We start from the raw sequence: 13750 nt of genomic DNA, 5'->3' as shown, positions 1-13750 counted from the left end.
ATTTTCAGACTCAAATGTGCAAGCTCTTTTGTTAACAATGAAGATGAGTTTTACTTCTAGCAAAAGGCTGATACAGGATCAGGCCTGTTTTGTTTCCCAACTGGCATGGGAATGTTGTCTTTGGATAACACCCAGCAGTTTGTTGTCAAACGGGACATTCTCCACACAGAGGAGATCCACAGTGTGCTTGTGGATGCACAACTGGTCTGCCCATGCTGATGAAATTTTCCACAGCTGTATCTGTTTGTACAAAGCAGGATGTATGTCAATTTTACTGCTCTAATTTTGTGTGGCTGATCACGTTTCCTGTGTTTCTTTCGGGTTTTGTGCTACTTCCTTTCAGTTAATTGTCACAATTTTAATATATCTTTTTCATCTGCCAGTCATTTTCTTTCTCTTTATAGCTGGAAGTCGGTCCACACAGATCTTCCTTTTCAAGCCCTGTTTTTAAAATTGGACATTCTCTACTCTTCCAAGCTTTTAACTGGCTACTTCCTGTCTGAACTAAGTATAGCTTCAAAAGTATAGCTCTTGTAGCTTCTTTTCTACCAAGTATATGTCAGGCCAGTCTGCTAGTATTGTATGGATGATGTAAAAGTTAATGGAAAGAGCAAACCTTAGAACCTAGAGCAGCATGAAAACCTAATTGACTAAAGTGTTTTTTTCCATGTGCTTTTTTGGGGGGGCGGTATCGGCCATGGTGGTAGTGGGGGTGGTGTTATTTATTTATTTCCTTGCCATTTGTCTTGGTTTCAGCTGAGAAAGAGTTAATTTTCCTCCTAGTAGCTGGTATGATGTTGTGTTATGGATTTAGGGTGAGAATAATGCTGATATCACACTGATGTTTTAGTTGTTGCAGAGCTGTGCTCACACAGAGCCAAGGACTTTTCAGCTCCTTATGCTGCCCCCCCAGTGCTGGGGGTGTACCTGGATCTGAGAGGGGACACAGCCAGGACAGCTGGCCCAGACTGGCCATATGATGTCATGCTGAACAACTAATATGGGTTAGCTGGCTAGAGAGGGGGGCGACTGCTGCTCAGAGGTGGGCTCGGCATTGGTCAGAGGGTGGTGTACAATTGCATTATGCATCACTTGGTTTGTACATTCTATTATTATTACAATTATTATTATTTCTCTAACCCCTCTCCCCCCCCCCAAAAAAAAAAAAAAAAAATGATAGGGTTCTTAATCTGCACCTGAATAAGGTTCTGTAGATGGAGAACTGAACATTGCACTCCAGATGGGGTCTCATGAGAGTGGGTCAATCTTCCCTTGACCTGCTGGCCATGCTGCTTTTTTTTTTTTTTTCCTACCCTAGGATACAGGTGGCTTTCTGGGCTGCAAGAAAATATTGCCAGTTCATGTTTACCTTCTTCATCAACCAACACCCCAGGTCCTTCTCAGGGATGCTCTTAGTCCATACTCTGCCCAGCCTGTATTTATGCTTGAGATTGCCCTGACCCCGATGCAGGACCTTGCATTTAGCCTTGTTGAACTTCATGAGGTTCACACATGTCCACCTCCCAAGCCTGTCCAGGTCCCTCTGGATGTCATTCTTTCCCTCCAATGTGTCAACTGCACCATACAGCTTGGTGTCATCAGCAAACCCACTGAAGGTGCACTCAATTTCACTGTACATATCACTGACAAATATATGAAGTAGTGCTGGTCCCAATACTGACCCCTGAGGAACACCACTCATTACTGATCTCCACCTGGACATTGAGCCATTGACCACAACCCTTTGAGTGCAACCATCCAGCCAATTCCTTACCCACCAAATGATCCATCCATTAAATCCATGTCCCTCCAATTTAGAGACAAGGACATCATGGGTGACAGCATCAAATGCTTTGCACAAGTCCAGGTAGATGTCAGTTGCTTTTCCCCTATCCACCAATGTTGTAAAACTGTTGTAGGTCACCGGATTTCTCAGGCAGGATCTGCCCTTAGTGAAGCCATGTTGGCTGTCACCAATAACCTCCTTTTTTTCCATATCATGTATATACAAATGTATGGAATGGTAGGCAATGGAAAAGTAGTTTGGAAAGTAGAATAAAACTTTAAAAGTAAACCTTATTTGTTAACAGAGTAAGCAGACATCCATACAGGAAACATACTATTAGAGGAAGGAAGGATTGCTCTTGCTGTGGCTTTTTGGTTTGCTGCCTTCAGGAAGCTCCAGTGCACCTTGTCAAACTAATAACATGTCATTTTTAATATTGCTAGAGTTCTAGAGTGCTCTAAATATATTTTGTATGTAATATATCCCTGTTAAATTTTAGGTTGCATTTGTATCTTTGTACAAAGTTGCACCATATTGGGGTGTTCAGTGAAATAAAGGCAATGATGAGCTTTATGATGACCCTTTATATTTCAGCATATTACAAATATATTTTTTCCTGTATGATTTCATTTAAGAACGTCACATATTTTTCTTCCATTCAGAACACCCTGTATTTTTTGAAGTTGTGTGTAAAATGCCAGATAGCAACATGTGCTTTGATGACTCCAGCCCCTCTTACAAACATCTGAAAAGTGGTAACTTAAACTTTACTTCCTGATATAACAGATGCTGATGATGGAGCATAGATGGGTGAGATTTTCCAAAAATTCATCTGAGGAAGAAGAATTGCTTTTTGTCCATCCTGAAGGAATTTGAAAGTCTTTATTTTGATAAGCTAGGAGTATTCTGGCACTGGATAGCACTAATTTAGACACTTATTTCATCAGTCTCATATGTGGTGATACAGGGAGGAATATGCTCAGCCTTTAGGAAGATTATATTGTATCTCTAGATGTTGAGGCCTGCAGGTAATATGACTGTTACCCAGATCTACCCTTGAGTAGTTCAGTATGTGCAAATGCTTAAATTTGAGTAACTATAATGGGAACTTCCTGGGAAGAATTAAAGATGTGTCCTTAATGCAATGGCCATTTGCACAAAATCTGAGTCCTGATGAAGTTCAGGAATGCTAAAGGTCTTCCCAGAAAAGTGGACTGAAAGTTCAGAGGAAGAAAATGATATCCATCCATTGTTCTTTTCTCCTGAAAATCAAACAAACACCATCAAGACACTTGTCATGGAAAACTTCAGCCCAGACATTTTGGCAAGAATTATAAAGAATTATATATTGATATTATAAAGAATTATATATTGATTGTAACAGCAATAATCAAGTAATTTTAATAGGTGGCAGAACAAGTAGTTTATGAACTCAGAAGCCATAACCCATATAGGATGACCTAATGAATACATGTAAATAAAGATATACCATCAGCCTTAGTTTTGATGTTTTGCAACATGATTGCTCATCTTTGCAACACCAACGTGAAAATACAAAACAAATATAAAGAAACCACTATGTACTTGCAAGGATGCAGACTAGAGCCTGATAACATTCTTCATCTCTGAGTGCACTACAAGCCTGTCCTTTCTGGTATAATCTCAGTATGTTTTTGCTTCTAACTTGCACAGAACCACCCACTTTTTGAAGTAGTCGCAGCTGGGCAGAAGCTATGAACTATTAAAGCATGGCAGATTGAAAATAAGAGGGGGTGGGGAGCATGGCCTGACACTGGTGAGCTGCAGGAACAATAGCTTGTTTCTTGTCTATTTAGAGTGCAATCTTTGTGGCAGAAGTTGTCTCTTGCATGTTATGAAATGCTTAATGTGTCTTTGCAGTATTCCTTATTTAAACTGCCCCTAAAATCCAGCCTAATACCCAGGTACGGGGGAGTGTCAGGGTTTGAACCAATATATTGCCTTTAATGTTTGCTTAAGACCTTTACATTTGCAGTCATTCAAGGAGGAGTAGAAAGGATGTGAAGGATGTTGAGAGGATAGTAGGAGGGTTCTGGGGCAGTGAGAGGAGACATGCTGTTTTGGTGGTATAAGAAAAAGTCTAGGAAGACATCTGATTGCTCTTTGCTCTTTCCACCCTGTGGTTCCACCACCCGCAGCCTGGAGTTGTTTTTAAAGAAAAAAAAATATATAAAATTGTGCAAAGGCACAATTTTGGCATGAGAACAGATGGGCATAATGAATTTTGAAGTAACCTTAGGCTGCTATTTAGACGTTGAATTTCTTCTCACAAAAGCCCTGGGTTCTCTTACCAATACATTGTTTCATCACAGTCTGCAAGGACTTTTTGCAACGGTGTCAGCACTAAACAGTGGTTGCTTGAGGAGGTGGGTTGGGATGACAGTGCTATTCATAGCTAAAAAGTCCTGGGCAGGCAACTGTATTTTTAATCTCTTTGAAAAAAACTTCATAGTATTGGAGATTTCACGTTCCACAAGTTTCCATCAGTTTCAGCAGATGCCAGATGCTAAAGAACTATGAATTTCAAAGACTTCCAAGGTCTGTAGTTTGCCTCTCCTGGAGTTGAGCTGTAATACTCCAGGTAATATCAGGGACTGCTACAATTGAGAGAGGGGGAAAAAAAAAAAAGAAAAAAAAAAAAACAACATTGCAAACTCTCCATTTTCATGCCAACTAAGACTGTAACAGTTGCCCGTTATATTGTGGAGAAGGTAGGGATTTGCAGCATAGGGAAGAGGGGGATGGAAGGCGTGTCTTTTGGCTAGCACTGTGACCCTTCCCAGTGTCAGTTTTTACTCCCATGAAGCATGGGTGGACCTCAAGCTTTCCAAGGAACATTTTTCATTGCATCCCCCAGCAAGAGTATTGTGCAAACAGCACAGTTGCAACAGTTTTCTTCAGTTTTGCTCAACATCTGTGGAATAGAGAAAGGGGTTGCTTCCAGTTAACTTTGTTTTGATGCTCTTATCAGTGCTCAGCTGCTGGAGCATATCATGCATGTGAAGAGTAACCAGTCCCTGGTATGAGGAACTGGCAGTTCAAAGGCTCTGTCTGATCCCAGAGTGGTTGTAGCAGAATAGCTCTGGCCTATACAGGTGCCTGTGCCAGCCACCACACAAGTGAAACAACCAGAACAAAAGGATTAAAGACAAGCCTGGAGTTTTCTAACCACAGGGGTATGATAAAGCCACAGGCAAGTGTAGCTGCAGGGAGCGCCGTGGTCCTGCACCCAGGCAGTGCTCACAGAAGTCCATCAAAAGATCAGTTTTTGGATCCATCATCAGTTTTCTCCTTGTGGCTTAACTTGGCTGTTGCTTGGCACAGGACTCAAGCTCTTGGCTAAAACATCTCAGTTTCCTAATCAGATTGATTAGCACACAGCATAAATCTGAATTTTAAAATGTCTAAAACTTTAAGCCCTACTTATTTTTGCCTTTGAAAACTGTTGTTATGCTCCATTATGCTATTAAGAACCTTTTTTTTTTTTTTTTTCTTCCAGTCATCAGCCTGAGCTTTTATTTTTCACTGAAGTGTGATTGTGGAGTAACTGACTAAGGGGTTTAAAAATAAATAAAACTAAATAGAAACAACAAAAATAATTAAATGGGGGGTCAGCAGTGTGCTGTGCTTTAAGAAGGCTGGGTAACAGAGATGCGCGGGACATCTTTTAACCAGAGTGTACCCTGCCACCCTGAGGCAGCGTAATTGTTTCAGTTTCCTGATATTAGTACATTTAAAAATATGCTTTAGCTCATCACCTTTTTTGATTTGAAACTTTAAGTGATGTAAGGGTCACACTCCTTCCTTCTTATCAGGTTATTAACTTTTAGTTGCAAATCGAGATCATCATGTACTAACTACATGCTAAGGAGAAGCAGTGAGTCCTAAGTAGCTGAGCAACTTCAGCTTTTGACACTTGCTGTTCAAACTGCTTAGTCGGATGCTATATAACCATTAAAAGTGTATTTTTTTTTTTTTTCAAAGGGAAGATCTCTCTGGAAGAGTCATTTCTATTAAAACCTCTTTCATGATTTATTGTGTGAAACTATGTCAGAGAAAATCAGTAGTCAGACAGTACACAAAGGACCTCGTGACACCAGAGCCTGTAACAAAGAATAGCTTAAACAGGGCATAGTGTGGGCAGATGCTTATGCATGAACTGTTTTGGATGCTTGCAAGATGATTAATTTTCAAACAAATGATAAACAGGAAGATTAGATTTGTCAAGTTTATTATGAAATATCTGAAATGTAAACCATGCTTAATGAGAGCATGCATTGTGGAGCATAACCATACACTTGCTATTAAGTGAAGTCCACTTGTGCCTGTGTAGTGGAGATATTTTTTTTTCAAGTTCCTCTCCAATTTACAGTCAGACTAGTTTACAGCACTTAGTGTTAATCACTGGAAAAAGTCTAATTTAGCATGTGTAAGGTTGCAAATGCTTTTTGAATGTCACAATAATTTTCTTTGCTTGGCTGTCAGAGGCCTGAGTTGCTTGGCTATTTTTCTGACCTGGACTATGGGTATCATTGCTAGTCACCTTTTTCAGAGCTCTGGAGATGTTAGTTTTCTACCTTCTGTCCCCAGTCCAGCTTGTTTAGTAAGGCTTTGAGCTGCTGCAGAATAATGGAGCCCCAAATTCCTACCTGCTTTAGTGCTTGAGGACTCTTTAGTGCCTCTCAGGACACTTGAGCTTTTAGATGTTGAAGCATTGAGTGATGTTGCCAACCTGGCAATGCCTCCAGCATGTGGCCCTGGGTCCGAGTCTTACATTATCCCTCTCTATCAAAAGAGAGCAACGCCTGTGCTTGGGAGCCATCACCTTCACTGCCCATGGCCTTCTCCATCCTCTCTTTGCCTTTAAAAGTTCAAGAGTATTCAATCCGATGTGTAAAGTGATGTCCCTCCTGCTTGCTCAGCCTGTGGTTGAAACGGTGTCAGACTGCTGTGATGAGGTTAGCTTTTTGTACATCAGTATTATGTCTCAAAAGGAGAATAATGTCTACTGCCAATGTTTAAACACGCTGCTTTGAGGAAATTGCCTTCTTTATGAAGCATTCAGGCAGGAGCCTTTTCCTGTTCTTTGTTTTCCACAATACCATGGAAATAAAAAAAAAAAAAGTTGGATATCAGTACAGAGGTAAATCCTGTAGTGCTTGTAGTGGTACCCCCAGTCTTTCAGGGACGTGAGACCACCCTGCTGGTTGATGCACCTTGTAGCATGAACATGAACATCCCTGTGTTCGTCTTTAGCAGAGGAATGTTTGAAGTGAGGGATTTTTGAACTTGTTTGGTTTCTGTGCTTGGAATGAAATAAATCATGTATATTATGATTATCTATGATTGCACCATTGATGGTGTCTGAAGATGGATGACCTGACATGTGGCTTCTTAGCTCCTTTGTTGGCATCCCTGTTGTGAAAAGCCAGACTGCTCATCAATCCGGTATCCCCTGCTGCCAAAACAAGGCTCCAGCAATGTTATGGAGAGACAGGGGATATATTCTCAATTGTTAAGAGCAAAATAACCAGGCTCAGTAAAATTATTTCTGAGCTACTAGCCTTAGTTAGGACACTTGCTCTGGCATTTTTGGAGCAGTGAGTTTGAGCTGGAATGGGTACGCAAAAGTATTTGAATGAAATTAGTGAACACAGTATTGCACAGATGACTTCACCTTTCCCTATGCACCCCTTGCTTCCATAGGCTTGTTTGCTGCTGTTCCTGCTAACTGGCAAAGTCAGATATGCAATCAGTTTTAAAGCAGTTTGCCAGTTGCAAAGGTGTCTCAAACCTTTATTTTTTCTTAGTCAGAAGAATTATTGTTTTAAAACTTAATCCTCTGAGCTGCGTCTGTAATGGATTCAGCTGATTGCTGGGTACAAGGTGGTGGAAGTCCACTGGGTGGAGGTGGCTCATCCAGAAGGGGAGAACTCGGGACCTCTTTGCAGGCTGAGTTGGCCAAGTGGAGTGAACAAAACTTGTTTTTCTCCAAGTTGGCAACTTCACACTAATGCTTGCATATATAAATGAACTTTGTATTTTGAATACTTCTGTGAAGCAAGTGCTTTTGACATGCATATAAAGGAATGCTTGTATGGTTATCTATTTAGGAAAGTTATGCAGTTACAATAGCTTCAAGCTACCCTGTTACACAAGGGGGGAGCACAAAGCACATATTTAGAGATTATAACATTTGTGCTGAACATGGGTGGTGTAAAAACCACTTCTCCAGCATCTTTCTTTTTGGAAAACAAGATGTTTTTTGCAATAGTGTCAGATAGCAGAGCTTTGTTTGCCAGCTCTCATGAACAAATAACGTGCTGTTGTGCTGGCTTATCACAAAGTTGTTCCTTGGTGGGAATGTTTCAGGTATTCCTGATGCAGAGTGAGAGAACCTAGCGCTTGTAAATGCCTGACATGAAAACATAATGTGGCTTGAAGATCTGGTATCATTCCAAAAGTGAGAACGTGGTGCACGTTGGGCTTTTGTTCAGCAGGCTTGATGGCAGTAATGTAATCTGCTGGTCAGCACTTCCTAGTACTGGTTCTTTCGGAAACATAGAGCAACAACTTTGAACTATTATGAAAACAGGATTGTTTTTTAAGGCTATAAAAGGCACCCATGTTCTTTTTGGCACAGTTTTTTGGTCATTTGTAGTCAATGCTGTGACTCCCTGAAAATCTGAAGCTGTCCTGGGTAAACAATTTTCTTCCACAAACACTAGCTGTGGCTTTGTTCCTTGAGCCACTTCTTACTGGAAAACTGCAGGGAGCCTGGCTTCTTACTTTCCTCCTGCATAAGGAAAACATGAAAAATCTCTTGTACTTCTAGCCTGTATTGAAGACTGAAGTGGAATCTTAAGGTGCTATTTCTATATGCACATAATTAGCTGATTTAAAAAAAAAAGTAGCTAGTTGCATGTAAATATTTTTGACTTGAAAATATTGCAGCAACATTCGTTTTCCTTTTCTGCCATACGTAATTACTGACTGTTTAGAATACTACACTGCATAGATAGCTCTAACTTTAAAAATATATAACACTGTTTCTAAAGTGTCACTTTAAGTTGCTTGAAACTTTGGCAAACTTGGTTTTGCTTGTTCTTTATGATTAAAAACTTTAACGAGCAAAACTTAATAGAAAACCTGTAGAAAAACGGTGAACCAGAGCAAGTGCTGGGGAATTAACTCTGTCTTGAATTTCCTGACTGTTTCAGTAGCTCTGGCACCTTGTTGTAAATTTGGATTACAAATTACTGGGGAAGGGGACAGTTTTGCTTCTGTCCCCAGGACTCAGTTGGTGGAGTTAAATACCCATGAAGTATTTCTCTAAGCTTAAAATCCCCATCCTAATTCTTTGCCAAAAAATTCCTCCAGTTGTACAACTTCCAAGAAGATTTCCTAAAATCTGAAGCTGTTTGTGCATTCATGGACACCAGTGTTTGTTCAGCATTCTCTCTCTTAATCAATGTCTGCTGCTGCATAGCTTCCTGCAGCATCCCAACATCCTGCAAACTTTTTCACTATAGCCCTGGAAAAAGTGCATGGAGTTAACCCTTGGGGCTGAGTGAAATGATACTGCCAGCTCTTGAATCATAAAATCATACGATGATAGAATGATTTGGGTTGGAATGGGCCTTAAAGATCTAGTCCAAGCCCCATGCCATTGCCAGGGATGCCACCCACTAGATCAGGTTGCCCCGGGCCCTGTCCAAGCTTACCTACTACACCTCTAGAGGTAGGGCATCCCCACCCTCTCTGGGCAGCCTGTTCCAGTGCCTCACCACCCTGGTAGTAAAGAATGCTCATAGTAAACTGTTCCTGTGGGCTTCAAAGCCCTTCCTGAGCACTAGGTTGTTTATGCAAACAGGATTGATTAACTTAAGTCAGTTTTAAATCAGGAGGTGGCAAATCATGGTTTAAAGAATCATTTTTATTATTTATTATTTATTATTTTATTATATATCCCTCTTGATAAAAATTGTTAATAATTGAAATGTTTACAGTTGCAATTAGTCAGTAATTCCTAAACATATTAAAGACTTTTGCTTTGGCTTATGAGTACCCATTCATATCCTTCGGTTGAGATGATTCTAAACTTTTTTAAAGAAATAATTACACAACAATAAAACACACGAATACTTAATAAACTTTCAATTATGTCCAAAGATGCACAAAACCAATATGGCATTAATTTCTCCAGCAGGCAAGAGGATATGTAACAAACATTCTTTGACTTCTGTATTTGCCGTCTTGCTTTTAAAACATTCTCAGTATCTGTTCTGAGAACTGCTTGTGGTCATTCATCTAAGCTTCACAGAACAGCCCTCTGCCCTTTATCTCTGTGAATGAAAACATGCCATTATTCTTTAACTCCCTCTTTGGACTGATACATTCACTGGACTGAAGTACAGCTTGGTCAAAATGCAGAAAGCGTGCTACATCTGCAGAAGAGTTTGCTGCTCTGTTTGTCTCGGCAGTCATCTGCTCTGGGGCTATAGCGGTTGTTTCCACCCTTTGGCAGAAAATTGCCTAAGCATTTAAATATAAGCCTTGTTAAAACACGAATTTAGTTCAAACAGTTACATTTTAAGATTAAGCAGGTGTCTGGCCAAAGGCATGGAAGTGTGGGCCAGAACCTGAGGTCTGTCTGCACACTCAGGGTGGTGCAAGTGTGCTGGGAATTTGGTTGCAGTTTAGTCAAAAGATTTCTATTGGCAAAATATATTCAACATCTCAAATCTGACTACATAAATAAAACTATAAAAAAGAATTTCCTCAACTTCACAGTCCTTCAGGTTCTGCCACATCCATGTGCCCTGTTAAGCTTTTCACAGACAAGGCCTAGGTAGTGTGTTGCTGTTACTTTCCTAGGGCAGGATACAGCAGTCTTGTTCCCTTCTTTGATGAGCATGAAAATAGTGTTATTGCATACATCTCAGTGTGTAATTAAAGGAATATTGGTTTTACTCAGTACTTGCTACTACTTGGTTTGTTCAGATCAAGTAGTGTGTTTCTGTCCCAAAGAACAGAGCACACTGGTACAAGAGTAAAATTCTTCTAATGAACATCCAATTCAGTTTGCTTAAAGTAGAGATCTTGGAGATGGAGTCTGCATCTAAGAAAAGAGTTGCAGAGATGAGCATTTAAGCTCAAGAGAAGGCATTTTAGCAGATTTGGTCATGCCTCATTTCACTTGTGAAACAATAGTTGTTGTGTGATTGTATACTAAGAGTGGTGCTGGTCCTTGCCCCATTTTCTTCAGCATCTTCAGTTCTGAAGCTGCCAAAGCTTTGTTTTGATCTTGCAGCCTTAACATTTTTTTAATCTCTTGTTGTGCAGGAGCTTGTATATAAATAAACCAGGGAGGCATTTTATAACAGATTCATAACCTTCTTGCAAAGGTCTTTCAAACTATAACCTGAGATATCAAGTAGTAGTGGAGGTTGATGGAAATTTATTTCTATATTTAATCTTTGGTGCAAGCTGAAAACAAATCTTTTTTTTCATCTTCACAGATACCAGCTACTGACCATGTCAACAGAGTTCCAGGACGCCCACCTCGCAGAGGTGAAACCTCTGGTGGAGAAGGAAGAGGTAATTACTTTAAAGCTCTTTAGAGCTTGTCTGTCTTATTTCAGGGTTACTGTTGGAACTGCACATGTATTCTTAGTTCTAACAAACTTTTTTTTTTCTATGGAAAAATAGACAAGAGAAACTGAAAATGCAATGAGAGGGGTGTTTTAATAATAAAGCAAAATTAAGTTTTATTTATTGCTTTCTCAGTTTTTGGTTTTGTGTTTCTCTACTCAGATTGTGATTTTTTTTTCCTTTTTTTTTTTTCTGAATAATGACAGCTCTGAGTGTCTTTAACTATTTTGAACAATCCCAGCTGGCCAAACTCATCTATACCTGTAGACACCTCAATGTAGAGATACAAGCTTTGCTCTATCTGCTGTCATTCAAAGAGGTGCAGATATGCAGAGAGTGCCTTTACATTTCCTCTGGGTACCTCTGCCCCACCTAGTCTGCTCAGGTTGTCCTGAGCTATGAGTTGTTCCAGACACACTCTTACCAGGTCTGCAGCCAGCTGGGGATGCACAAGCTACAGCCATGCCTCTGGGACTGCAGCACAGAAATATCTGCAGGGTGTCTGTTTTTTTTTTGTTTGTTTGTCTTTATTCCATTGTTAACTTTCCATTTGTTGTTTGTGATATTTTTCTCCAAATCTCTGCCCACAGTGTCTGGGGTCACTGGCCATCTGACTCTGTTTAATGGTGGTCATACCCTGTGCGTGTTCATTGCATATTAATTCAGTGGAATATTTGAAGGAAACTCAGCTTTTTTTTTTTTTTTTTGAATCAAAGCTAAGATATTTCTTCTGTTCCCAATGACTGTAATTCTCGACAATGCTGTATATAAATGTGGTGAGGGTTTTTTCTGGATTTCTACACTGGGATTGCTCATTGTTTTATCTTCTACTTTCAGTTTTTATTTCCTAACTCTTTTTGGGTAAACACTTCAGAAAATGATTTCTATTTATGAATGTAATGAAATGAAGAGAGAAACTTTAAACACAGTTTCTTCGCCAAGAACATTGCATGAAAGCAGAGTTTGTCTGGATACCAGTGAAAGTACCACTCAAACTTCAGAAACTAAGACCCCTTTTTAATGCCAATATTGTTCTGTAACCACAAAACAAAGGAGAAGTCCTAATATTAATGAAATGTCTTTGCTTCAAAGTTCAGAAATGTCTTAAAACACTGAAGAACTTACTGGGTTTCTGTTGCATGTAGCTGAAAACTTGGTATCTTGACAAGGAACCCTGTATGCTTTTATTCACAGATGCCTTAATTTTTGTCTACATGGGGAAACTAGCAGAATTACTCTGGTTTGATCACCTGTGCAGCCATTCTTATCACAGAGTGAAGGAAGTGTGTTAATATATTTTGAGAAAGTGGAAAAAAAATGATTGCCCTGAAGGACACTCAGCATAGGCTGGGGTTAGTCGTGGAGCTGGTGTTGAGTGCATGATACTCTGAAGTTTTACACAATAACTTAGTTATTGTGTACTAGGTTTCTGAACGGTGATGGATTCTTATTTCATACATTGTCTAGATGGATGCCATTAAGTCAGCACATTGTTCAAGATTAAAAATAGTGTAAAGAGTAAACTTCAAGTCTTGTGTTCAGGCTGTGTAAAATGACTTCCACAAGCTCAGTCAGCACCTCAGATACTACTGAATTACCTAACTATCATGGCTCTAGAGGAGTGTCATAATTGTGGGTTGTATTGCAGTGCTTTGAAGTCCATCATCTGAGATGATATTGACAGCAGTTGCATTGCTTTAGACATCTTTTGTCCTTAATTTATGTGGGATTCTGGGACTGCATGATCTCTTTGCCAGATTTCTAAACTTTTCTTTTTATCTCTGTACTTCTTCCTTAGGCTTTGGCTTCCCTGCCATAGTCTGCAGTGTGAGAAGTGCTCTTCCTACTTTGTTCATACCCCCAGTGAAGCTAACTGACTTCTTACTTGTCTTTTACTAGGTGGAGGTGACTTTAAAGCATTTCTTCCTTGAGGCCTTAAGGCATTTCTTCCCTCAAGGAAGGGGATGAGAGATAGGGAGGATGTTACATTACTCCTTTTCTGGTGGAGATACAGGGCAGACATAGGAGCTTCTCAGTAACAGCAATGGCCAGTCACAGGTTGGAATGGACTTCTTGTCCAGCCAGCCTCCCGAGTATAAGAACTTTTAATTTTGGCTGGGTAAAACCCTTCCAACCTTCCACATCACACAACCAAATCCCAGAAACAAGTGCATCTTGCAAGAGCACAGGGCATGTTCAAAGACTTTCCATTGTAGACAGGACTTGAGTGAGCTGTTGACAGTCCTGTGGCTACCCCAAGCAATGGAGAAA

The 13750-nt window shown here is 40.0% G+C and overlaps 1 protein-coding gene across 1 annotated transcript in view; it reads left to right on the top strand.

Moving 5' to 3' along the window:
* Positions 1-13750, top strand: part of NDRG1 (N-myc downstream regulated 1) — a 42681-nt gene that overhangs the window by 4594 nt on the left and 24337 nt on the right. The window contains exon 2 of the mRNA XM_068672694.1: positions 11347-11425. Within this exon, the coding sequence (XP_068528795.1) occupies positions 11363-11425 (63 nt within the window). The 5' untranslated portion in view covers positions 11347-11362. The remainder of the gene's footprint in view (positions 1-11346; positions 11426-13750) is intronic.

This window comes from Anas acuta, chromosome 2 (genome assembly GCF_963932015.1).
Source record: "Anas acuta chromosome 2, bAnaAcu1.1, whole genome shotgun sequence".
Taxonomy (NCBI): Eukaryota; Metazoa; Chordata; class Aves; order Anseriformes; family Anatidae; genus Anas; species Anas acuta.
Note: the sequence above shows the minus strand (reverse complement) of the source record. Positions and strands in the feature narration are given on the sequence as shown.